Below are 24,774 nucleotides of genomic sequence, written 5' to 3'. Positions count from 1 at the left end.
CGGCAGCCCGGCGTTATCTCTCCCCCGACCTCTTCTCTGACTACCTAGTCCCTGCTAACTCCTCATCTTCTGGCGGCCGCCTTCTTTACGATCCGGGACGTTGTCTCCTGGACTACGGGTTCCTCTTAGACTCGGAGGTCCCATTCCTCGCTATGACTGCCCTCAGGGCCTCCTGTCGCCCTCAGGCTAGTGCAAGCAGAAGATGAAAGCACGGAGTAAGGAATGACAGCAGAAACAGCGACTTCTCGCGAGTGGCGGACACTCGCGGTGCCAAGGTCCCAAGCGCTGTCTCCGCAGCCTTTCTGGTCACCAATACTCCTTTCCGGCCCGCACCATCCAGACCCCGGAAATCCGAAGCGTCGCGGAAGTGACGCAACACGTACGCAACGCGCGCGTGCCGGTGGTGCCGGGGGCGGGGCGTGCGGGGGCAGGGGCGGGGCAGGGAGCCGACTGACTGGAGCGGCGCTGGGAGCGGCTGTCGGATGCCGGCGGAGCCGCGGACCAGGTTCGGAGGGACGGGGGCCACGGAGGCGCGTTCCCCTCGGAGCGGGGTGGCGGCGGTGGCGTCCGGCCGCGCGCTGACCCCAGGCCGCTCGGGTCCGCCACTTAGGCGGGAGGGCGGGTGCGGAGGGCCAGGCCGCTGGAGCTTCGCGCTCGGCCTCTTCGCCTTGGCCGAGTTCGTCCCAGCTCGGCGGGACTCGGGCTCACGGGAGGACGCGGTTCCCAGTCGTCTACCGCCGCTCTTGTCCCGTCGAGTTCGGAGCTGGGGTTGCGGCCGGGAGGGTCACATTCGGACCCCGCGTGGGTTCTCGGGGACGGTGCGGGCTGCTGTGGCGCGGGGTTTTGAATACTTCTACGAGGTGGTAGTGGCCGAGGTTATGTGTGTCTCTGAATAAGAAGTCCTGAAGCTGAGGCAGGGGGAGTGCCGCGATTTTGAGGTCAGTCCCCGCCACATAGCAAGAGCCTCTTATGGGGCAAAAAAAAAAAAAAAAAAAGAATTAAGGCAGCCCCTGGTGCCGAACTGTCTAAGAGAAGAGCCGAGGGGATGTTCCTCCATCCCCTCGCGGAAGTTCACTCCAGAGAGGGAAGCGCCTTGGAGACTAGGTCACTGGCAGCTGGCTGTGTCTCAGAGCTGATGACCAATCTCTGTGGTTGGGAAATGTGGGGCTGGATGCGGTAGGCTCCGTCAGCCTGTGGAGTTTAGATGGGACGGTTGGGCAGCAGAAGTTTACAGCATCACCTGGTTTTGTGTTAAGAAATCCGCCCCCCCCCCCGCCCTACCTGGAAGTTAACAGTTGGGCCTTTTAACCTACAAACCTAAAACTACTTTTAAAAGAAAGACCCAATTAGTCACCCACTTCAGTTTTCTCACTATTTGAGAATTGAGGCAGGAACAGCCTTGGGAGTTCCACATCAACATCAGCAAAGGCCACTTAGTGAGTTTGAGCCCAGCCTAGGTTACCCAATGAAATTTCACCCCCGCCCTCCAGTCACAGTTAAAAGAAAAAAAGAGTATCAAATAAAATTGGCTTGTCAAGAAGCTTGGTATAGCCCGGCATTGGAGGCACACGGCTTTAATCCCAGGAGGGAGGCAGAGGCAGGCAGATCTCTGTGAGTTCGAGGCCAGCCTAGTCTACAAGAGCTAGTTCCAGGACACACCCCAAAGCTACAGAAAAACTCTGTTTCGAAAAACCAAAAGAAAAAGAGAGAGAGAGAGAGAGAGAGAGAGAGAGAGAGAGAGAGAAGACGCTTGTTACTTATGATTTTAAGGTTTGCATGTGCTTGATAGGACCAGTTTAACCAGTTTCCTTTCTGTCTTTAGGAAGTACTGTTGGGGGCTTGTCTGTCTGTCTATCTAGGTTGTGTATTTATTTGCTTATTTATTTATTTTTGGGGAGAGGCAGAGTCTCATAATGCAGTCCTGGTTGGCCTGGAATTCCAGATGTAGACCAGGCAAGACTCAGAACTTAGAGCATTCCTCCTGCCTGTACCTCTCAAGTGCTGGGATTTCAGGTGTGGGCCAGTGCTTGTGTGGCAAGTGCTTTGTAGATTTAGCTGTTTCCCCAGCCCTGCTTTTTGTTTTTCACGAAATGAAGTTGGAATTTATTAAGAAACAATTTTATTATAGATTTAGGCACAGGTGTTAAGGGAGAGGGAGAGACACTTAAAAGGACAGTACACTTGCAGGGCACAGGTGTGGACATCTCAAGAGAGTCTCCAAGATTTACTGATTTATTTTGTTTTTCAAGACCGGGTTTCTTTGTAGCTTTTACTGTCCTGATCTTGCTCTGTAGACCAGACTGGCCTCAAATTCACAGAGATCTGCCTGCCTCTGCCCTCAGTTCTGGAAATTAAGGTGCTCCACTACCTCCTGGCAATTTACTGATTCTTAATCAGACAGTTAAGATGTAGTCAGGATTTGAATTTTTACTTGCTTAAAAAAAATTAGATTAGAGAGTTGACCCAGTGGTTAAGAGATCTGGCTGCTCTTGCAGGAAATGCTGGTCTGGTTCCCTGCACCCACATGCTGGTTCACAGCTGTCTGCAACTCCAGATCCTTCTCTGGTCTCCAAGGGCACCTGGCACACACATGATGCACATGCATGTATGCAAGCAAATACTCACACATGAAAATTAAAACATTTTTAAAAAATTATTGGACAGTGGTGGCGCACGCCTTTAATTCCAGCACTCAGGAGGCAGAGGCAGGCTGATCTCTGTGAGTTCAAGGCCAGCCTGGTCTACAAGAGCTAGTTTCAGGACAGGCTCCAAAGCTACAGAGAAACCCTGTCTTGAAAATCATAAAACAAAAGCAAAAAAAAAAAAAATTTACAAAGGTGAACAGTAAAAGTACTTGAAAGTGTAGAGTGCTTGCCTAGTTTGCAGCATGGTCCAGGGTTTGATCCCTAGCACTACAAAGAAACAAAAGTAACAAAAATATTTCAGTATAATTTTATCATGGAGCATTGAGGATTAAAACACAAGTCAGCCTTGTCAAGTGTGGAAGGTGGAAGAAGGGATCAGGGAATACCTCCCTAGTGTCTTGAAGAATGTGTAACAATTCAGACCAACAATCTGGAGCAGGAATTTTGGAAGCAGGTGAATGTATAAGTGTTATGGGAGCAGGGACTAGGAGAAGAGGCCACCCAACTATTTGGAGCGGGTGTTGAAGGGATATGCAGGGCAGAGATGCCAGTTGGGGCTTTTCTGTGCTGGTGACAGGGCCAGAGGGCATGAAGCAAGGTCATCCTGCGGTTAAGATAAACTTTAAGCAGCAGCTCTCACACAAAGGCTGTTGCTGTGTGGTTGAAGATGATTGTGTCCAATGTAGTGCTGGGTTAGGTACTGTTTTGCATAGCTGTCTTTTCTGGTCATTAAGTATTTGGGTTGAATTGTGTACTCATTTACTAAGATTGGCTCCATTATAAATATCCAATAACGGGAAATCTACTTTTATCTCTCCACTCTCAATTTATAGTGGACATTTATTGGTTCCAATAAGTACTTGCTGACTGCATGAGAACACTCCATGAACTTCTCCCAGTCTTTGGCTAGATACTATAGAATTTTAAATCTCGACTGTGTGCAGTTAAATCCTGGCACTCATTTTTATTGGCCATGAGATAAGCATCTCTATCTGTGCAGACAACACTTGCCTGTCAGTAGAAATGCTGCTAAGTGGCTTTCTTAGTCTGATAATACAGTTACAATGCTAAAAAGGAGAGTTTTATGGAAATGGAATGGTTTGCGAATCTTAACCTGTGATCACCTTTAGCAGGCAACACTGAGAAGTAGTGTGTACAGGGAAATTGACTTCTATCACACTGACTATTTGTTTTTGTTTTTAGGGTTTTTTTTTTTGTTTAGTTTTTTTTTGAGACTGTTTTTTGTTGTTGTTGTTTTTTGAGACAGAGTTTTTTGTTGTTGTTGTTTTTTTTTTTTTTTTTGGAGACAGGGTTTCTTTGTAGCCCTGGATGTCCTGGAACTCACTCTGTAGACCAGGCTGGCCTTGAACTCATAGAGATCTGCCTGCCTCTGCCTTCCAGGTGCTGGAATTAAAGGCATGTGCCACCATGCCTAGCTTAACTGGTATTTTCTAATGTTTGAATAAAGTTCCTACAATGCTGTAAGAAGAGGCCATGTAGAGGATTCCCTGAGCAGGACAGCCTGGCAGCTTAGTGAGACTCTGTCAGAGTAGCAAAAGAAGACCTGTGTTGTCACTCAGTGGTGGGGCACTTGCCTGGCATGCTGGAGACTCTGATGGCTGCATTTATTTTTTCAGTTATGTGTATATGTGTATTTGTGTGTGGGTGCGCTTAGAGACTAGAGGAGGTTGTTGGAAGTTGCTGGGAATTATCCTTGGGTCCTCTGCAAGGGCAGTACTTTCTCTTAACCCCTGAGCTATCTCTCCGGCATCATGTCTGTTTTCAGAGATTTCTGGGTTTTGTTTTTGTCTTTGTTTGGTTTTTGTTGTTTTGTTTTATCAAGACAGGGTTTCTCTGTAGCTTTGGTGCCTGTTCTGGAACTCGCTCACAGAGATCTGCCTGCCACTGCTTCCTGAGTGCTGGGATTAAAGGCGAGAGCCACCACTGCCCAGCAAGATTTCTGTTTTTAATGAAGTTCTTCCCACTGGAGTGGGAAGTATAACCTCGATGGTAAAGGAGAGTGCTTTTTCCTTGTTTCTGGTAACATACTGTACAGACTTTTGTTCTTCAGGGCAGCCGATGATTGTTATTATGATCAGTTAATTAGATGTAACAGAGTCCTAAGTTACGATCGAGGGACAGGCATTGTTCCCTGAGTAGGAACTGTAGGACACTACATGTTGAGGTTTGGGTTCTTTGGCTGGTGTTCTTGGCAGGGGGTATTGGGGTCGCCTGGAGCACATGCTCTGGCAGTACTGTACCACTGATTTACCTTGTCCTGAGTCGTCAAGTGGTACAGAGGAGATTGTTAAAGGACCTGAAGCAGGAAAATAGCCAGAGCCTTGAGAGCTCTAACCTTAGGGAGTGTCGCAATGAGCGAACTGAGTAAAGTTGTGTTTTGTTTTGTTTTTGGAGACGGGCTCCCTGTGTACCTCTGGCTGTCGCGGAACTCCCTACTGTGTAGACTGTGCCACCACACCTGGTTCTTGAGTACAGTCTACGGACCACTTTTCAAACTAGTCTGCTGAGTTGCCATTCAATGTAATCATTGTAATTGAATTTATGGTATTTTAAAATTAAATGTGGGGATTAAATTTTTTAAATGGGGTGGGGGCTGGAGAGACGGCTCAGTGGTTAAGAGCACTGACTGCTCTTGGAGAGGACCCGGGCTTGAATCATAGCACCCACATGGCAGCTCACAAGCATCTGTTACTCTAGTCTCAGGGAATCTGATGTTCTTCTGGCCTTGGTAGACGCCAGGCACACAGGTGGTGCACATGCACACAAGCAGGCAAACACACGTATAAAAATAAATCTTTAAAGATTAAAAATGTTGTCTCAGAAAACAACAAAAACAAGTTAAAAGTGTGATTAAAATAATTTTTGTATTTAATTAGTTTGTATGTGTGTTAGTTTGCACACATGTGTGTGCTTGCTCAGGTTATGTGTAGAGGTCAGAGAACGATCTGTGGGAGTTGGTTTTCTCCTTTTGCCATATGGGTCCTGGTGATCAGATTCAAGTTGTCAGGCTCGGTGCAGACACCTTTACTCACTGAGCCATCTCCCCAGCCCTGAAAGAAAAATGGGGGTGATTAGTTTTTTAGAAAATAAAAATAAGCTATTATTTAAAAAAAAAAAAAGTTTTACATGAACTTTTACCTTTTTAAGAACAGAATCCTAAATGCATAGTCTCTGACCAATTTCTGCTTTTTATACTTCTGCTGCCGCTGCTATTGATCAGAATTAGGAAGTGCAAGTCTTCAGATAGCTGCCCGGGCAGCACTGGATGTCTTTGTAGTTTGTGATTTTAGCGTGTACACAGGTACCTCTGTGGTTTTTTTTTCTCTGATAAAAGTATTTATTTGTATTAATTTACACTTCTGTAACCTAAAAAGTAACATTGGTTCTTTATATGAAAATTGTGTTGGTCTTCTATTTTATATTTAATCTTTTTGCTAGTTGGTTTGAGATAGGTCTTCACTTTGTAGTACTGACTGTGCTGGAACTCACTGTGTAGAACAAACTCACAGTAATCTGCCTGCCTCTGCCTCACTGGGATTAAAGGTATATGCCACCATATACCTTTTTAAGTGTAAAAGTAATGCATTTCATATGACCTTATCATACATGTCTCATAATTTGGGGTATTTTTGCTTAGGATACATTTACTATTTTCTGTGTGTTTTCAAGCTAAAAATACATAATGACAATATTTTATTTTCTCTATATCAGTGAATATAGAATTTTCTAATTTTAGGCATGCTGTTTGCTAAAGCAGTCCATGTCCCCCCCCGCCCCCCCGTTTAGATGGCACTTTGGAGCACAGTTAAAAGATGCTTTTAGAGATGGACTCAAAACATTTATTAATGGATGACTCTCTTTGTATTATGCCATAATTTTCTTAAGTAGACCCTATCTCTGGTACCACATCTTGTTCCAGAAAGGATTCTTAATGACTTGTGAAGACTTGCCCAACCTGCTGTTGCTAACATAGCACGCGAGATGAATGGGTGGATGAGTAGATGCAGAGTTAAAGTGGGATCAAGGACCAGCTCTGTACCTGATGTTTCTGGCTGAAGGCTACAGAGGTGGCTGTACTCCTTAGCAGCCAGTTGCGAAAGAAATGGAGGTTTAGTGACCTTGAAAGATAATCAGAAACTCCTCAGCTCCGCCCTTTAATTTTCTTGTGCTTTGGGAGGGCTGTGTGCTCTCTCCTGTCTTAGCTGAATTACTTCTGGCCTCATGTGATCCAAGTGTTTTGATCTTCCCCTTCAATCAAGGGTCTGTTTTCACATGATCCAGTCTTCACGCTACCCTCAGAAGTAAAAATCAGCTTTTGCTTTGCTTTTGTGCTGTCTGGAAAGCACCTTCAGTAGATCTATTTTGTGTTGTTGGGCAGTCAGAACTCCGTGTGTGTGTGTGTGTGTGTGTGTGTGTGTGTGTGTTATATAGAAAAGGCTGACAGGACCATGAGATGGACTGAAAGGATAGCAAAACTAGAATGAGGATTCATTTCTAGAAGTAAGTTTTGAAATCCCAGCTTCAGCACAGATTGTTGGCCTGAAAAGCCCACTCGTAGGATTTATGTTTAAGGTGGGAACATAGCCACTCATCTTGGGTACATAGCCAGTAAGTCACTTCAAGGTTGTTCTTTCAGTAATAATAGTTAGGATTTCTAGAGTGCCAGCATGGTTGGTGTGGCCAGGAGACTGTTCTTATTTACCCTTAATAACAGTAGATGAGACCATCCTTGCCTAAATACAGTTGTGTAATGTTGTGGCTTCTTAATGGCATTTCCATCAACTTTTTTTTTTTTTTTTTTTTTTTTGATTTTCGAGACAGGGTTTCTCCATAGCCTTTTTTTGGTTCCTGACCTGGAACTAGCTCTTGTAGACCATGCTAGCCTCGAACTCACAGAGATCCACCTGCCTCTGCCTCCCGAGTGCTGGGGTTAAAGGCGTGGGCCACCACCGCCCGGCGTCCATCAACTTTTGACATTGTTTTTTAAATGTGTCCTGAAGAATGAGTTGGACCAGTGACTAAAGATTTGACTAAAATAAGGATAAAACAAGTGAGAATTCTAGAATCAGGACTGAAAGCTAATGAGATAGATTAACTAAGATACATCACAGGGTCTGGTGTGGAGTGCAGTGATGCTGTATGCTCATAGTGTGCACAAACCTCTGGCCTTCAGTTTTGGCTTCATGGAAGAAAAGAAAGACAGGAAAAAACCGCTGAAGTTCTTTATTATTAGTGTCTTGAGATAATGTGCTTGGCTTCTATGTAGCAAATTAATTATGTTTCAGTCTTCGAACATTTTCTAGCTACTACAGTTGGAACCTAATGTGGCAATTGTGTAGTTTGTGGAGTTCAAATATTGTCTAGTCATGACTGTATCATCTTTAATACTATTGAAAAGATTCAGATGGCAAAATTGCTTTCACACCCATATGTTAACCACTGACTCTTCTGCAGAACTTTATGTTGTTACCTGCCCCACAAAATAGCATGCTTTGTGACAGAGACAGCATTGAAATAGCATATTTTAGCCATATATATTTTGTATATTTTGTGGTGCTAGGGATCAGAGCCAGTACCTCTTACTTTTTAGGCAGGTGCTGCACTGCATCCCTAGCCACACACACATTAGAGTCATATTTATTCCGTTTCCCCTGTAATTTTTTTTTTCCGAGACAGGGTTTCTCTGTAGCTTTGGTGCCTGTCCCGGAACTAGCTCTTGTAGACCAGGCTGGCCTCGAACTCCCAGAGATCCGCCTGCCTCTGCCTCCCGAGTGCTGGGATTAAAGGCGTGCGCCACCACCGCCCGGCCTGTAATTTCTTTTTTTAAAAAATAAGTTTATTGTGTGTGTATGGGTGTCTTGCCTGCATGTATGTGCATGCAGTGCCTGAGGAGGTCAGAAGATCTTCTGGAGTTGGGATTACAAGCAGTTGTGAGCTGCCATATGAGTGCTGGGAACAGAACCCAGGTCCTCTGCAAGATCAGGTAGTACTCTTGCCATCAGGATGGCTCCACTAAGCCATCACTCAACCCTTCCAATAACATATACATACATATATATATATATATATATATATATATATATATATATATTTGTTATGTATACAATATTCTGTCTGTGTGTATGCCTGCAGGCCAGAAGAGGGCACCAGACCCCACTACAGATGGTTGTGAGCCACCATGTGGTTGCTGGGAATTGAACTCAGAACCTTTGGAAGAGCAGGCAATGCTCTTAACCACTGAGCCATCTCTCCAGCCCCCCAATAACTTCTTTAAAGTACAAACTGTATTTGTACGTGTGTATTCGCGAGTGCATATGAAGATCAGAGGACAACTTTTTGAAGTTGGTTCTCTTTCCACCTTTATGTGGGTTCCAGGAATTGAACTGAAGTCATCAAGCTTGTGCAGCAAGTGCCTTTACCCACTGAGCTATCTCACTAGACTCTAATAACTTCTTTTATATCATTTTTTTAAATGTTTTTTCGGGGGACAGGGTTTCTCTGTGTAGCCCTGGCTGTCTTTGAACTCTATATAGACCTGGCTGACCTTGAACTCACAGAGATCTGCCTGCCTCTACTTCTGGTGTGCTGAGATTAAATGTGTTCATTACCACTGCCAGCCATTCTTTTTTTTTGACAAGAGTTTTGCTAGCTAAATCAAGCTGCCCTTAAACTTATATCTTCTTGCCTTGGCCTCCTGAGTGTTAGGCTTATATCTTTCTTCCCCCTTTCTTTTCTTTCTTTTTTTTTGAGACTGGGTCTTATATATTTCAGGTTAGTCACCATTCACTGCTTAGCTGAAGATGACCTTGAACTCCTGATCCTCCTGCCTCCATCTCCTGGGTGCTAGAATCTAGGCATTTGTAGTTTATGTGGTATGGAACCTTGGGCTCTTCAATGCTAGGCAAGCACTCATCGACTGCTGCCTTCCAAGCACCAAGCTTTGATTTTTACCTCTTCCCAAATTTCCCTCTATTCCTCCATCAGCACATTCTGGGTTCTGCCTTTTGCTGGAGTCACCTCCTTTTACTAATACTGTTCCCTGATTTCCAGGATCTGGACCCTCCTAGTACTTGAGAAGCTCTTTGGTGCATTTGGGATAGTGCCTTAAACACCAATAGTTCAGCCGGGCGATGGTGGCGCACGCCTTTAATCCCAGCACTCGGGAGGCAGAGGCAGGTGGATCTCTGTGAGTTCGAGACCAGCCTGGTCTACAGAGCTAGTTCCAGGACAGGCTCCAAAGCCACAGAGAAACCCTGTCTCGAAAAAAAAAAAAAAAAAAAACCAGTAGTTCACACTGTTTCTAGCTTTCCATTTCCTAGCTGGAGATTGGCAGGCTTCTGTCGTACTCAGAAAAAGGCATCTCTGCCTGTACGAGCACTTGTTGATCTTCAAGGACTTGGGCTCACAACCACCTGTAACTGCAGTTCCAGAGAGCGTGTTGTCTTGTGGCCTCTGTGGGAACCAGGCACATACATGGTACATAGACATACATGCAAACAAAACACCAATATGGATAAAATAAAAATAATTGAAAAAAAGAAAAAGGCACCCCCTCCTGGGGTCAGGAGCAGAGATGAGTGGCCTCACACCTGTGGTGCTTTCTTTATAGCTGTGACATCCAAAGTGGCTCCTAGTAGCATCGCTTAGGACCTAGATAAACTCAGATTCTCACACTTGTGACTCAGAAGTAAATGAGAAAAGGTGAAATGGCTGAAGCAGAACTGAGTCAGATAGGACTGAAAACAGCCCTCCTGGGGTGGAGATGCTCTATGTATCACAAAGTACTGCTACTCGGGTGGAGCCAAGTCCGTTTGCTTACGCACTTGTGCTGGCTGCTCCTCTGGAGAGTATTGAGAGAGGAGGTGCTGGCTGCCCCTCTGGAGAGTATTGAGAGAGGAGGTGCTGGCTGCTCCTCTGGAGAGTATTGAGAGAGGAGGTGCTGGCTGCCCCTCTGGAGAGTATTGAGAGAGGAGGTGCCCGCTGGGCTAGCACAGCTGCATAACTGTGAGCCTTGGCTATGGCAATGGTGTTCCCTAGCTCTAACCTTGTTCACGTGAGGAGGGTGTGGCTGAGCAGAGCACAGCTGCCTGGAAGTCCTGAAGAATGCCACTGCACTGGCTCAGCTCCCTCTAAATTGTGTCCCCCGGGATTGATTATCTTTGGACAGAGCAGTGTTTACATACTTTGTTTGGTAACAGTGAAATGGAAACCTGACGTCAGTTGAATACAAGAAGTACTGCTTTTAGAAGGAGTGCATTCAGGCAGTGAAGTTGATAAAACCTGTATACAGATTTGAAATGCCATGTGTTTATGTGATGGTGCCTTCATAACATAAAAGAAGGCTAAATGATCATTCAAAAAGAGCTCTTGCGAATCAGAGGGAAAATTTAGAGATAGAGACATAAAACCAGTGAATATCAGTGGTTAAATTTATTTGAAAAAAAAGTACAGGTGGTAACAAATACCAATAACATGTAGGGTGCTGAGGAAAGGACTCAGCGGTTGAGAGCGCACACCGCCATCACAGAGAACCTGTGGCTCCAGCCCCCTGGGACCCGATCCCTTTTGTGGCCTTCTTGAACACCTGCACTCACGTGTGCATGGACATCCCCCGCCCCCACACATGTATCATGAGTTAAAAATAAAGTCTTTAAAGACAAATATCAATAACATTGGTTACCTGTTGACTAGCAAAAATTAAAGTTTTCTAATGCTGTGTCGGAGGCTGTGGGAAGTAGGTTCCCTTACCCCGGGAGTGGGACGGCAGGCACCTTTCTGAGACCCATTTGGAGGCCTGTGTCAGAATGTCAGGTGCATGCACTGGGACTTTCCACTTGTGTCAAGAAGGCTGCTCAGAGTTTGCAGAGAATCTGCCCGTGTCCTTGTCCTGCCAGCTGCCAACCAGTCTCAGGCTTTTTATTAGTACTGTCTCTCTCTATAAGAATATGCCTCATTGTCACATGTAAATGCTATTTTCCACTCTGTTTTTGCCCATCTATTTTGGTCACAGGTGAGGTCTTTAAAAACTAGATGGACGTTTGAATTTGTATATTCAAATTTTACTTCCTTTTTGATTTTCCTGTAGCTTCTAGGTATAGACGTTCCATAAATATATGTCTTTCATCTTTCTGTCTCTCTTGAAAGTTTTTAAGTTGTACCAGGTGTGATGGTGGACATCTTTAGTCCTATCATATGGGGGACTAAGTTAGGAGGACTGCAGGCCAGCTTGGGTTACATAGTGTGACAAATTGGAAGCTTTGTCATCTCTTCCCTCATTACAAAATAAAGAGTCGGATGTGGTGGTGCAAACCTTTAGTCCAGCAGAGGCAGGTGGATCCCTATGAGTTCATTAGTTATGTGCATATATTTTTTATGTGTACCCATGGGTGCAGGTGCCCATGGAGTCCAGAGGGCACCAGATCCCCTGGAGCTGGAGTTATAAGCATTTTTGAGCCAAATATTGTAGATTTGGGCAACCAAATTCAGGTCCTCTGCAGCAGCAGTAAGAACATAACCTTATTGAGTCCTCTCTGCAGCCTCTTATTTTTTATCTATCATCTATCCATCCATCCATCCATCCATCCATCCATTTATGGTTTTTGGAGACAGGGTTTCTCTGTGTGACAGCCCTGGCTGCCCTGGAACTTGCTCTATAGACCAGGCTCTCCTGGAACTCACAGAGATATGCTTGCCTCTGCCTTCCAAGTGCTGGGATTAAAGTCTTGTGCCAGCACCGCTGGCTTGTTTTTAATTTTTGAGACAAGTTTCCATATGACCCAGTCCAGCCTGGACGTTCTATTGTTGGGTTTCATGTGTGGAGGTGTTTTGTCAGCATGTGTCACAGCTTGCATGCAGGGCCTGTGGAGGCCAAGAGGGTATTAGATGCCCTGGAACTGGAACTGGTGGTTGCAAGCTGCCATATGGCTGCTGGGAATCGGAACCAGGTCCTCAGCAAGAGCAGCCAGTGATCTTTTTTTTTATTGATATTTATTGAGCTCTACATTTTTCTTTGCTCTCCTCCCTGCTTCTCCCCTCCCCACTTCAACCCTCTCCCAAGGTCCCCATGCTCCCAATTTACTCGGGAGATCTTGTCTTTTTATACTTTCTACTTCCCATGTAGATTAGATCTTTGTGAGTCTCTCTTAGTGTCCTCATTGTTGTCTAAGTTCTCTGGGATTGTGGTTTGTAGGCTGGCTTTCTTTACTTTATGTTTAAAAACCACCTATGAGTGAGTACATGTGATCATTGTCTTTCTGTGTCTGGGGTACCCCACTCAGTATGGTGTTTTCTAGTTCCATCCATTTTGCTGCAAAATTCAAGCTGTCGTTATTTTTTTCTGCTGAGTAGTACTCCATTGTGTAAATGTACCACATTTTCTTTATTCATTCTTTGATCGAGGGGCATTTAGATTGTTTCTAGGTTCCGGCTATGACAAACAAAGCTGCTATGAACATAGTTGAACACATGTCCTTGTGGCACGATTGAGCATCCTTTGAATATATACCCAAAAGTTGTATTACTGGGTCTAATTTTCTGAGAAATCGCCACACTGACGTTCAAAGGGGCTGTACCAGCTTGCACTCCCACTAGCAAGGCAGAAGTGTTCTCTTTACCCCACAACCTCTCCAGCATAAGTTGTCATTAGTGTTTTTGACCTTGGCCATTCTTTCAGATGTAAGATGGAATCTCAAGAGTTGTTTTGATTTGCATTTCTCTGATGACTAAGGATGCTGAACATTTCCTTAAGTGTCTTTCTGCCGTTTTAGATTCCTCTGTTGAGAGTTCTCTGTTTAGGTCTGTACTCCATTTCTTTTTATTGGATTATGTGTTCTTTTGGTGTTCAATTTCTCGAGTTCTTTGTATATTTTGGAGATCAGACCTCTGTCTGATGTGAGGTTAGTGAAGATCTTTTCCCATTCTGTAGGCTGTCGTTTTGTCTTGTTGACTGTGTCCTTTGCTTTACAGAAGCTTTTCAGTTTCAGGACGTCCCATTTATTAATTATTTCTCTTAGTGTCTGTGCTGCTGAGGTTCTATTTAGGAAGTGGTTCCCTGTGCCAGTGTGTTCAAGTGTATTTCCCACTTTCTCTTCTATAAGGTTCAATGTGACTGGCTTTATGTTGAGGTCTTTGATCCATTTGGACTTGAGTTTTGTGCATGGTGATAGATATGGGTCTATTTTCATTCTTCTGCATGTTGATATCCAATTATTCCAGCACCACTTGTTACATATGCTTTCTTTTTTCCATTTGGTTTGAAGATGTATGGATTGATATCCGGGTCTTCTATTCGGTTCCATTGGTCCCCCTGTCTGTTCTTATGCCAATACCAGACTGTTTTCAGTACTGTAGCTCTGTAATAGAGCTTGAAGTCAGGAATTGTGATGCCTCCAGAAGTTCTTTTACTGTACAGGATTGTTTTGGCTATCCTGGGTTTTTTGCTTTTTCATATGAAGTTAAGTACTGTTCTTTCAAGGTCTTTGAAGAATTTTACTGGGATTTTGATGGGCATTGCACTGAATCTGTAGATTGCTTTTGGTAAGATTGCCATTTTTACTATGTTAATTCTGCCTACCCAAGAACATGGGAGATCTTTGCACTTTCTGGTGTCTTCTTCAATTTATTTCTTCAAAGATTTAAAGTTCTTGTCATATAAATCTTCCACTTGTTTGGTTAGAGTTACTCCAAGATATTTTATGCTATTTTGTGGCTATTGTGAAGAGTGTTGATTCTCTGATTTCTTTCCCAGCCCTCTTATCATCTGTGTACAGGAGGGCTACTGACTTTTTCAAGTTAATCTTGTATCCTGCTACATTGCTGAGCAGCCAGTGATCTTAACCACTGAGCCATCTCTCCAGCCTCTTTAACAGGTCTTTCCAGTTATTTTGAGGGATGTCAGATTGCTGACCAGTTATTTACAACTGTTTATCTAAAACATTCCTTTCCCCTTCTTCCTTTAATATTATTTTTATGGCATATTAGAATTCATTTGGAGGTTTTGTACTTTTTAGTGATTTGTCTGTGTTAATTCTGTATTAAATAATACGCAGGAAAATTTCAGAAAATTAATTTAGAAAATTAAAAATTATCCTGTGGTGTTTTTGTTTTGTTTTTTCTTTTTCAGGCGAGGATTTCTCTTTACCCGTGGCTGTCCTGGAACTCACTCTATAGACCAGGCTGGACTCAAACTCAGAGATCAATCTGCCTCTGCTTCCTCTGTGCTGGGATTAAAGCCTTGTGCCACCATCACCTAGCAAAACTGTCCTGTTTATTATATATGTCTTATATATCAGTAATTTTTTTCATCAGCTACATAACTTTTTAATTATAATATTTCCTAGGTGTTTTTGCATATTGATGTTACTGTGAGATTTTATATATTATATCATGATATATATTATATAATATATAATTAATATATCTTATATATATCTGTTATTCAGCAATTATTGGAGTTCAATAGATTTCATATATACATATTTCACTTGTTTCTTAAACCTGGGTTCATAAAATTTAGTTGTTTCAAGATTAATTTATTAAGTGGGGAGATGGTGGCACGGGCCTTTAATCCCAGTACTCGGGATGCTGAGGCAGGTGGATCTCTGAGTTAGTCTACAGAGTTCCAGGACAGTCAGGGCTACATAGAGAAATCCTGTCTAGAAAAGCCAAAAGAGAAAAAAAAAACACTCCATAGTGTTTCTTTATTCAGTCTCTGAGCTATATACTGTCTGTGTTAAGCACTAAGATCCACAGAGCTTTTGCTTATGGTAGTAGCCCAGGTATCTGCCAGTATTAAGAATATTTGTTGATCCAGTGAGTAAACACTATAGAGTATGTGGCTGGATATGGTGGTTCACACCTATAATGCCAGTACTCAGGAGCTTGCGGCAGGAGAATTGCTGTGAGTTTAACATCAGTATAGACCTCAGAGTGGGACCCTATGTCAGAAAACTAAAACAACAGAAAGAAAACTATGGGCTCTCAGCTGTACTATTTCACATCCCCTCGGAATGTACAGGAGTGCTATTGGTAGTACCGGTGCTTGTTTGTGTCACTCTGATAGGTGTGAGTGGTGCCTCACGCTGGTGGAGTTTTTGTTTGTTTTTTGGCACTGCTGGGATCAAGCCCAGGGCCTTGAGCAAATAGGCAAGTGTTCTACCACTGAGCTACACCGTTAGCCTCATCTCCTGACTACGGATGGGAATGGCTTTCTGTGGACTGCTTGCTGGAAATGTTAAGGACAGTGAAGAACTGGAGCTTTTGCCCTGCTTATAAGTAGCAAATAAGCCTGCCAAAGTTGATAGATGCAGGCAGAAGACCTGAGACTCCTGTATCAGGAACAAAGGAACCCACCACTCACGATATCAGCAGAATAGGCTTTATGTCCCAGTGAGTACCTTTGCCCCACAAGTCCCATGAAGGCAGAGTCACAGCTAAGGGGTTCAAGATTAAGGAACTCAGATTTCATGACTTTTGTTAGCTTATTGACTTTTACGGGGATGGACATGGTATACTCATTCGACTGCATGGTAAATAGCCTCTCCCCTTGTTCTGAAAAAGAACACTTTGATCTCTTTTCTTTTTACATTTCCAGTTATATTTTGCATATGTTTGTAGATGCATCTATATCATACTGTATGTGTGGAGGTCAGCGGACAACTTGTTGGAGTTCATTCTCTCCTTCCACCATTTCAGACCCTAGGCAGCAAGCTCTACCTGCTGAGTCTTCTTGCCAGCCCTAGCCCATACAGAGTCTCATTAAGTAGCTCAGGTTAGCCTGAAACCTACTGTGTAGCCCAGGCTACCTTGAGTCCATGATCCTACCTGCTGCCTCAGTCTGTCCAGTACTTGGATGACCCCCAATACCTGGACAGAAAGTTCTTTCTTCTTTCCTTTCTCTTTCTCTCTCTCTCTCTCTCTCTCTCTCTCTCTCTCTCTCTCTCTCTCTCTCTCTCTTTCTTTCTTTCTTTTTCTCTGTGTAACAGCTCTGGCTGTTCTGGAACTGACTTTGTAGACCAAGCTGGCCTCAAACTCATAGAGACCCACCTGCCACTGCTTCCTGAATGCTGGAATTAAAGGTGTGTGCCACCATTGCCCAGCTTAGAAAGTTCTTTCTTGAGAGTTTTGCTTCAGCAGTTTTTCCCTGTAATTTTTGTTTTCTAGGGGCTTGTCTTTCCTTTTTTTCTGTCCAGGAGACTGGATTTAGTTGTTCTGCTCTGTTATACTCCCACAAGCATCCCACATTGGCACCACCCAGGAGAAGCACAGCCAGAAGAGCCCGAGTTTGGCTCCTGCTCTAGGCATTTCTGCAAATGCACAGGGTTGTTTGTCCCTGTGGCTTAAGAAAAGGGAATGGCAGTAAAGTAGGGGCTGGAGAGAGAGCTCAATCAGGAAAGTACCTGGGGAGGCCGACTTGTAATCTCAGCACTGAGGAAGTAGAAGGGCCCCTGAGGCTCAGTGACCAATCAACCTAGCCTAATTGGTGGGAGACCCTGCCTTTTTGGGGGGGCAGAATCCTGAGGGATGACACTTGAGGTTGACCTCTGTGGCCTCCATGTGAGCACATGCACATACCCCCTACCCACCCACCCACCACCAGACACAGTAGAGGAGAAGGGTTTCCCTTGTGCTTTTCTCCTGCTTAGCCAGAACTTGAACTTTTCCTGCGTTTCAGGACTAGGGAAATGGCCATCTCACTGAGGGTTTTGTTTTCTCCCGTATATATTCATTCATTCTCATTCCCCCCCCCTTTCTCTGCCTCTCTGCTCTTCTCCCTTATCCCCTTCCCCCTCCATAACCCCCCCACACACATGCACGCATGTGCACACACACTTTTGAGCATCCCCAGAAGAGTGTTCAGTGTGCCCTCTATATCTTTACAGCTCACTTGGCAGTCAGGTCTTTTTCTCTGCATCCATTCATCTCTGTGGTCTGCTTTTGGTTTTGGGTTATGCCTGACTTCCTTCTGGGGTTTACCTTGTGTCTGCATACCTAAATATTCAACCAGAGGGTGAGGTTGTGCTCAAACCTCTCTGGCTAGTAGGGCTTTGGTTCTGAGGGGCAGAACCCGTCTATATAGAGACAACATGAGATGGCTCCAGAAAACATACGATGGTCTGAAATCTGAGTGCATACTTTGGCACATACACAGGTCCACTAGTCGGGTGCAAGTTTCATCTCTTTTGTGTATGGTGTATGTATATGTTCATATGAGTGTGTAGATAGGTACACATGTGTGGAAGCCAGAGGTCAAAGTCGGGTAGACCACCTTCTTCAATTGCTGTTCTCCTTATTTTTTTTTTAATATTTTTATTTGCCAGATGTGCTGGCACACATTTTTACTTTTAGAACCTAGGAGGCAAAGGCAGGCAGATCTCTGAATTGGAGGCCAGTCTGGTCTACATGCCATGGAGATCTATATAATGCAACCCTCATCAAAGTTTTAAAAATTAGTTACTTAGTATGGGTGAGTGTGCTTGTCACCACATACTTGTGGAGGTCAGAGGACTTTAGGAGTTGGTTCTTCCCTTCCACCATGTGGGTTGGATAGGATTCAGGTTATCAGGGTCAGCAGCCAGCACCTTTACCTGCTGAGTCATCTCACCAGTCCACCTTAACTTTTGAGTCAGGGTCCCTCACTCAACCTTGAACTCACCATTTCGGCTAATCTGACTGACTAGCAAGCCCCAGGAGGCTGTCTCTATGCCAAGCGCTGAATAACAGGTACAGAGCACATTGTCATTCCAGCTTTTGGGTGGTGCTGGGGATTGAACTCAGGTCTTTCTGCTTGTGTAACATTACGCTATTTACTGGGCCATCCATCCCCCCAGCCCTAGTTTTAACCAATCTTTACAGTTGTTTTTGAATATTGTCTTCCTTGTGCTATAAGCATTCTGCCATTTTAACAAAACACATGAGATAAGAACTTACAAGAAGTAAAGGTAGGTTTGTTCATTCATTCCTTCAGACAGGGTCTTTCTTTGTAGCCTAGGCTGACCTTGAGCTCTTGACACCACTGCTACCTCCCAGATGCTGAGGTCGTAGCTAAGATCACTTCAGAGTTGAGCTGTTGAAACTGGTTCCTGAAACATTCTGATTAGTTTGGGTTTTTTTTTTTTTTTTTGGTTTTTTTTTTTGATTTTCGAGACAGGGTTTCTCCGTAGCTTTTTGGTTCCTGTCCTGGAACTAGCTCTTGTAGACCAGGCTGGCCTCGAACTCACAGAGATCCGCCTGCCTCTGCCTTCCCAGTGCTGGGATTAAAGGCGTGCGCCACCACCGCCCGGCAACATTCTGATTAGTTTAGATGGTTTATATTCCTGAGTTTATGTTAAGAATTTACACAATGAATGTGGAAGCACTGCTAGTACCTGATCTCTGCCCTTGTTTTTTCTACTTCTGACTTTGTGCTGAACTACCTTTTGACCCATTTGGGGAAAATAGCTAACATTCACAATTACTGGTAATAGTAAAAGGAAAAACTTTTTAAAATTATTTGTTTTATTGTTGTTATTTTTATCTTCTGTATGTTTGTATGTCTGGGTGACCTTCATATGAGTTCTTTGTACCCCTGGGGTCAGAGTTCCAGGCAGTTTTAAACCCCTTGATATGTGTTGTGTGTGTGTGTTCGCACACACACATTCTTACATGCACACATGTGAGTACAGATTCCTGCTGAAGCTAAAAAAGGGTATCAGATCCCCTGGAACTGGAATTATGGGTAGTTGTGAACTGTCCAACATGGATGCTGGGAACCTAACTTGGGCCTCTGTAAAAGCAGTAAACATTCTTAACTATTGAGCCAGCTTCTCTGCTTTAAAAAAGAAAAAATGTGTGCAGATAGGTGAATTTGGACAAGCAGTTGCAGGTAGATAGTATAGTAGAAAAGTGTAATCTTACCTGGGTGTGAACCCCTTCTCTGTTCCTGGTTTTTAGTAGAGTTTGAATACTATTGTTCCTTCAGAAGTTAAAGGTCATCCTTGGCAGCATAGCAGGTGCGATGCTGCCTAAGCTACATAGTTAGACCCTGTTGGATGGATGAACAAACAAACCTACCCGTCCTTTTAAGTTGTTTATATCATCTGTTTGGTTACAATGATGGAGTGACACATTCTCCGTCAGTGGCTTAAAGGTTTATTATTATTAGTGTGTGCGTGTGTGTGACTGAAGAGACCCCCATCATGCTTGTGGAGTTCAGAGAACAACGTGGAGAATTAGTTAATAATTCCTTCCATTTTTATGTGGTTTCCTAGCATTGAACTCAGGTCATCAGGTTTTTGCTGAACCATCATGCCCACCCTATAGTAATTGTCACATGTTTGGGGACAATAGCACATACATTTAAAGATATGCCGATCAGGTCATCTCCCTCCAGAAGAGCACCAATAGCTGCTTTCTAGAAGCATTGATCTGAACTCTAAGGAGAGTTTGAGAATCAGATCAGTGGACTTGTGTCAGAGAGAGCCACAGTAGCAGGGCTGTGCTGTGAGGCTTCCTCACCCCTGCAGAGAGGGTGTACTCTTGCGAGCAGATGCTTTACATGGCTCCTCTGGTAGGCGGCTAGCTATGTACCAACCAAGCCATGGTGTCCCTGCTTACACTGCTTCTCCTTGGAGGTGGCTCTGATGTTATGTGGTTGTCAATATGTTTAATCATTTTTTTAATTTATTAGGCAAATATCTTTCTTTAAAAAGTTCTTACGTGAGCTGAGCAGTGGTGGCACATGCCTTTAGTCCTAGCACTTGGGAGGCAGAGGCAAATGGTTCTCTGTGAGTTCAAGGCCAGCCCGGTCTACAATGCAAGTTCCAGGACAGCTAGGGCTGTTATACAGAGAAACCCTGTCTCGAAAAAAAAAAAAGTTCTTATGTGTATGGGTGTTTGGTTTGCATGTATGTCTGTGCACCACATGTGTACCTGGTAACTATGGAGAGTTGCCGTGTGGGTGTTGGGAGTGTAACCCAGGTCCTCTGGAAGAGCAGCCAGGTGCTCTTAACTCCTGAGCCCCCTCTCCTGCCACATGGAGATATTTTCCTATCTTTTGGAAGCCCTTATTCCATAGTGAATAAGAAAAGCTTATTCACTATGGAAAGGGAGCAGTAGAAACAATGTATCCTTAGAATAGATAGAGCTTTGACAAAGCAAAGGTATAGCTAATGGTTCTAGATTATTCTTCCCTTGACGCCTCTCTCACTCATCATTTTCCTTCATATGTTCTTAATAAATCTATCTTTACTCTGCTCAAAAATTAAAAGAAAATTCTCAGCTGAGGCATAAGCATGATTAATTAGTATGGGAAACAGTGATCCCACCGAAATTTTTGTGCAGATGTGTGAGTTTGGACAAGCAGGTGCAGATAGTATAGAAGAAAAAAGTTGTAATCTTGTCTGGGTATGAATACCTTCCCTGTTACTTGTTTTTAGTAGTTTATATACTTTTGTGTTCTTCTAGTACTGTGGATTGAACACAACCTCCCACACCCTAGGCAAGTACTCTACTGTTGAGATAGATCCTTAACCCTCTCTTTACATTTCTTTTTAACGTTTAAAAGTTATTTATTTACTTTTATTCATTCATTTACTTAATAGTCTATTTGTAGGGTTGGGTTAGGCACATGCCACTGTTTGTGGAGGCCAGAGGACAACTTTAAGGAATTGTGTCTTCTACCATGTGAGCCCCTTACCCATGGAGCCATCCTGCCAACCCATGTACTAAAATATTTTGCTTTTTTTTTTTTTTTTTGATTTTGAGACAAGGTCTCTGTTGCCGTGGCTGTCTTAGAACTTTCTATGTAGACCAGAGCGGCCTCAAACTCAAGAGATTTGCCTGCCTATCCTCCCTAGTACTGGGATTACAGGCCTATCCACTATACCTGACTTTTTTTTTTTTTTTTTTTTTTTTTTTTAGATAAAGTCTTGTGGGGGCCCTTGCAATTGTCATGGCAGGTAGGGAAGCAAACCTAAAAAAGATGAAAATGTGATATAGGTGGGTCTTCTATCTATCTGTTGTTTCATTGGTTAATTAATAAAGAAAACTGCTTGGCCTGATAGGTCAGAACATAGATAGGCGGGGAAGACAGAACAGAATTCTAGGAGAAAGAAAGCTGAGTCAAGCAGAAGCTATAGCTCTCCTCTCCAAGATGGACGCAGGTTAAGATCCTTCCCGGTAAGCCACCACCTCATGGTGCTATACTCATTATTAGAGATGCGTTAATCAAGATGTGAGAGTTAGCCAATAAGAGACTAGAACTAATGGGCCAAGAGTGTTTAAAAGAATACAATTTGTGTGTTGTTATTTCGGGGCATAAGCTAGCCAGGCGGTGGGAAGCGGCCCGCAGCTCCTTCTACAAAAATGACAACTCAGTTTAGCCCGACTTACTCAGCCAGGCTAGATCAAACTTTGGAAATCTGGTACCAGGTGATTTATTGCCAGCATATAAAAACAAATAACAGTACAGTTTGGGGAAAAGTTTTCTGGTGTAGTACAATCCCTGGTGTATAAGGAGATATAATTGTATCGAAACTCAACTCAAAGTGCATGTTACTTTTTCCTAGAAGGTGGGTTCTAGAGATAGGCTACCTGTGCTAGCTTAAGGGCCTAGGGAAGGATCTGGTGTGTCTCAATCATACAGGTCGTTCGGGCTGTTAGCCATCTCTGGTCCTGATTGTGGGAGCTTGGGGAGGCCCTAGGCTATATGTGTGTGATATATATATATATATATATATATATATATATATATATATATATGCCATTTAGACTATTAGCTGCCTTTGGGCCTGGCTGTGGGAGCTTGATATGACCTGACCTGGCCCTACAGATAACACAGATTACTAGGTTGTTAATCACCTCCAATTCCCAGCCTTCTGGTTGGGAAAACAGGTTATATAAAATGGGCAGATTGTCTTTGGTGACTACACCTCTTTACATTCCTACTAAGAGTACAGAAGGGTTCTGATTTCTTTACATTCCTATCAACAACACCTCCAATTTGTGTGTGTGTGTGTGTGTTTAAGGGGGCTTTCCTACTAATGTGAAATGATGTCTCATTGTGGTTTTGATTTATTCCAATAGTTTCTTTTATGTGTTTGCTGACTATTAAATATTTACTTTGAGACAAGGCTTCTGTAAGGTAGGTGGGTCTAGAACCTACAATCCTCCTGCCTCAAATCTCTGGAATTCTAAGCATATACCAACATACCTAGTCTTTGTTAGTCAGTTTTGTTTGTTTGTCTTACTGTGAATTTCTGGCTGGCCTAGGGCTTACAGAGATCCACCTGCCTATGTTTTCTGAGTGCTAGGGTTAAAGGTGTGTACTACCATCCCAGCTTGTTGGCCGTTATACAAAGTATGTTTTATTAGTTTTGTTTATGTGTAAGCTTGTGCCACAGCACATGTGAGGAGGCCAGTAGACAGCTTTCGGGAGTTGTCTCTCCATCTCTATGTAGGTCCCAGGGATCAATCATGGTGGCAGGAATCTTTAGCTGCTGTGTCATATTCTCAGCCTATGATGATGACGATGGTGATGATGATGATGATGTGTTCTTTTGTTACAAGATCTTGCTGTCTGCTGGCCATTTTTATTTCTCTTCTAGAGAGTCGCCTATTCTACTTATTTGTCTACCTTGTTGGGTTGTCAGTGTTCTGGGTTTTACCTTTTTCTGTAGAGGTTAGAAATGTCTTCTCTCATTCTGTAGGGTGCCCCTCTACTCTGCTGATTGCTTTGTTTGCTGTGCAGATGTTTTCAAGTTTGCTGTCATCCCAGTAGTCTGTTTTTGTTGCTTCTGTTACCTGTACTTTGGTTATTGACGAAGTCCTTGCCAGCTTTTCCTCTAGTTTAAAACTTTATGCTTAGGTCTTTAATTCAGTATTAGTCTCTCTTATTTATTTGTTTGTTTGTTTGTTTGTTTGTTTGGCTCTTTTCAGTTTATTGCATGAAGGAGTTACACTAGTCCAAGTTAAAAACGGACCCCAAATGGTTACATTATACAAGCTGTGAGGTTTTTAAACTTGTGACAAGGGACGGGAGGGAAATTCTACTCATTGCAAGGAAATCCTCTCTTAAGCTTCAGAGTCACAAGCACTTAAAACCCGTGAACCTTCAGTTGATTGTCCTTAGCCAGTCCAATCTTTATTAGGAACTCACATATGTTCTTGCACTGGTCACCCTGTAGCTGAATTACTTCTCCATGTTCTGGATGCTCAATTACAGTACCATTGCAGGCAAATTTCTTCTTAAACACCTTTACTAGTTTCTTTTTATCGTAATCATCAGCGATCCCTTGAACAGTGGTAAGGGTCTTCCTGCCGTTTCTCTGTTGAATTCTTATATGGATATAATCCTCAGTGCCAGCAGGAAGCAGGTCATTACCCTTACTTGCATCAGCAAAGGGGTCAAAAGAGTGGAGGTTCTGATACAATACGATTCCTTTTCCTCGGCTTGCAGAAGGCAACTGCGGGAGAAGGCGGGCAAAGGGGACTGGGGGGGGGGGGCACGGAGTGTAGGAAAGCAAGGGGGCTCGAGGGGGAGGCAGCTGAGTCCTCCACGGTGGCTCAGTGACTGGGGCCAGTATTAGTCTCTTGAGGTGCACTGTCTTTTTCAGGCCATCTGATTGAAGTCTTTCTTTAGTATGACTCTGCTTGAACTTTCCATGTTATACTTTGGGCTTTGCACACTGTCTTCCTTTCCTCTCTTCTTCCTTTCTCCCCTATGGCTTGAAGATCTTGACTCACTTGAATTTTTCTACCTGAGTGTTGTATTTTAGTAATATGATACAAGTTAATTTCCATTCTTTCTCACTTCTTTTTATCAGGAAGAAGATGAGCCTAAAGTCTGAACGCCGGGGAATTCATGTGGATCAATCTGAGCTCTTGTGTAAGAAAGGATGTGGTTACTATGGAAACCCTGCCTGGCAGGGTTTCTGCTCCAAGTGCTGGAGGGAGGAGTACCACAAGGCCCGACAGAAGCAGATCCAAGAGGACTGGGAACTGGCAGAAAGGTAAAAGGACCTCACTGGCTGGATGGAGGTGGGTATGGCTACCAGTGACATAACCAGGTACAAGGTCCTGTCATTGCTTAGCCATGCTTTTCTTTTATCAAGAGCTATCAGCAGGTCAGCTC

At 43.7% G+C, this 24,774-nt stretch overlaps 2 protein-coding genes across 4 annotated transcripts in view; one reads left to right on the top strand and one right to left on the bottom strand.

Annotated features, from left to right (window-relative positions):
* The first annotated feature begins 443 nt into the window (after positions 1-443).
* Rabgef1 (RAB guanine nucleotide exchange factor 1) overlaps positions 444-24,774 on the top strand; it is a 57,026-nt gene continuing 32,695 nt past the window's right edge. For 2 of the 3 annotated variants that reach the window (XM_057764883.1, XM_057764882.1), the window contains exons 1-2: positions 444-505; positions 24,467-24,652. In XM_057764883.1, the coding sequence (XP_057620866.1) occupies positions 483-505; positions 24,467-24,652 (209 nt within the window). In that variant the 5' untranslated portion in view covers positions 444-482. Of the gene's footprint in view, positions 506-24,466; positions 24,681-24,774 lie in introns of those variants that run through there. The other variant, XM_057764884.1, reaches the window with a different exon arrangement.
* On the bottom strand, positions 23,738-24,443 carry LOC130870833 (eukaryotic translation initiation factor 1-like). The gene is made up of 2 exons (XM_057763704.1): positions 24,401-24,443; positions 23,738-24,132 (listed from the first exon to the last, which is right to left on the bottom strand). The coding sequence occupies exons 1-2, from the start codon at positions 24,441-24,443 to the stop codon at positions 23,738-23,740; spliced, it is 438 nt and encodes a 145-aa protein (XP_057619687.1).

The sequence above is a fragment of the Chionomys nivalis genome, chromosome 3 (genome assembly GCF_950005125.1).
Source record: "Chionomys nivalis chromosome 3, mChiNiv1.1, whole genome shotgun sequence".
NCBI classification, from domain to species: Eukaryota; Metazoa; Chordata; class Mammalia; order Rodentia; family Cricetidae; genus Chionomys; species Chionomys nivalis.
This window is presented reverse-complemented; position numbering and strand designations above follow the sequence as displayed.

Coding starts and splice junctions, on each gene's coding strand:
- LOC130870833 (XM_057763704.1), bottom strand. CDS start 24,443: ATGGAAATTAACTTGTATCATATTACTAAAATACAACACTCAG. Junction 24,133..24,400: donor TACTAAAATACAACACTCAG/GTAGAAAAATTC, acceptor CCCCCCCCCCAG/TCCCCTTTGCCCGCCTTCTC.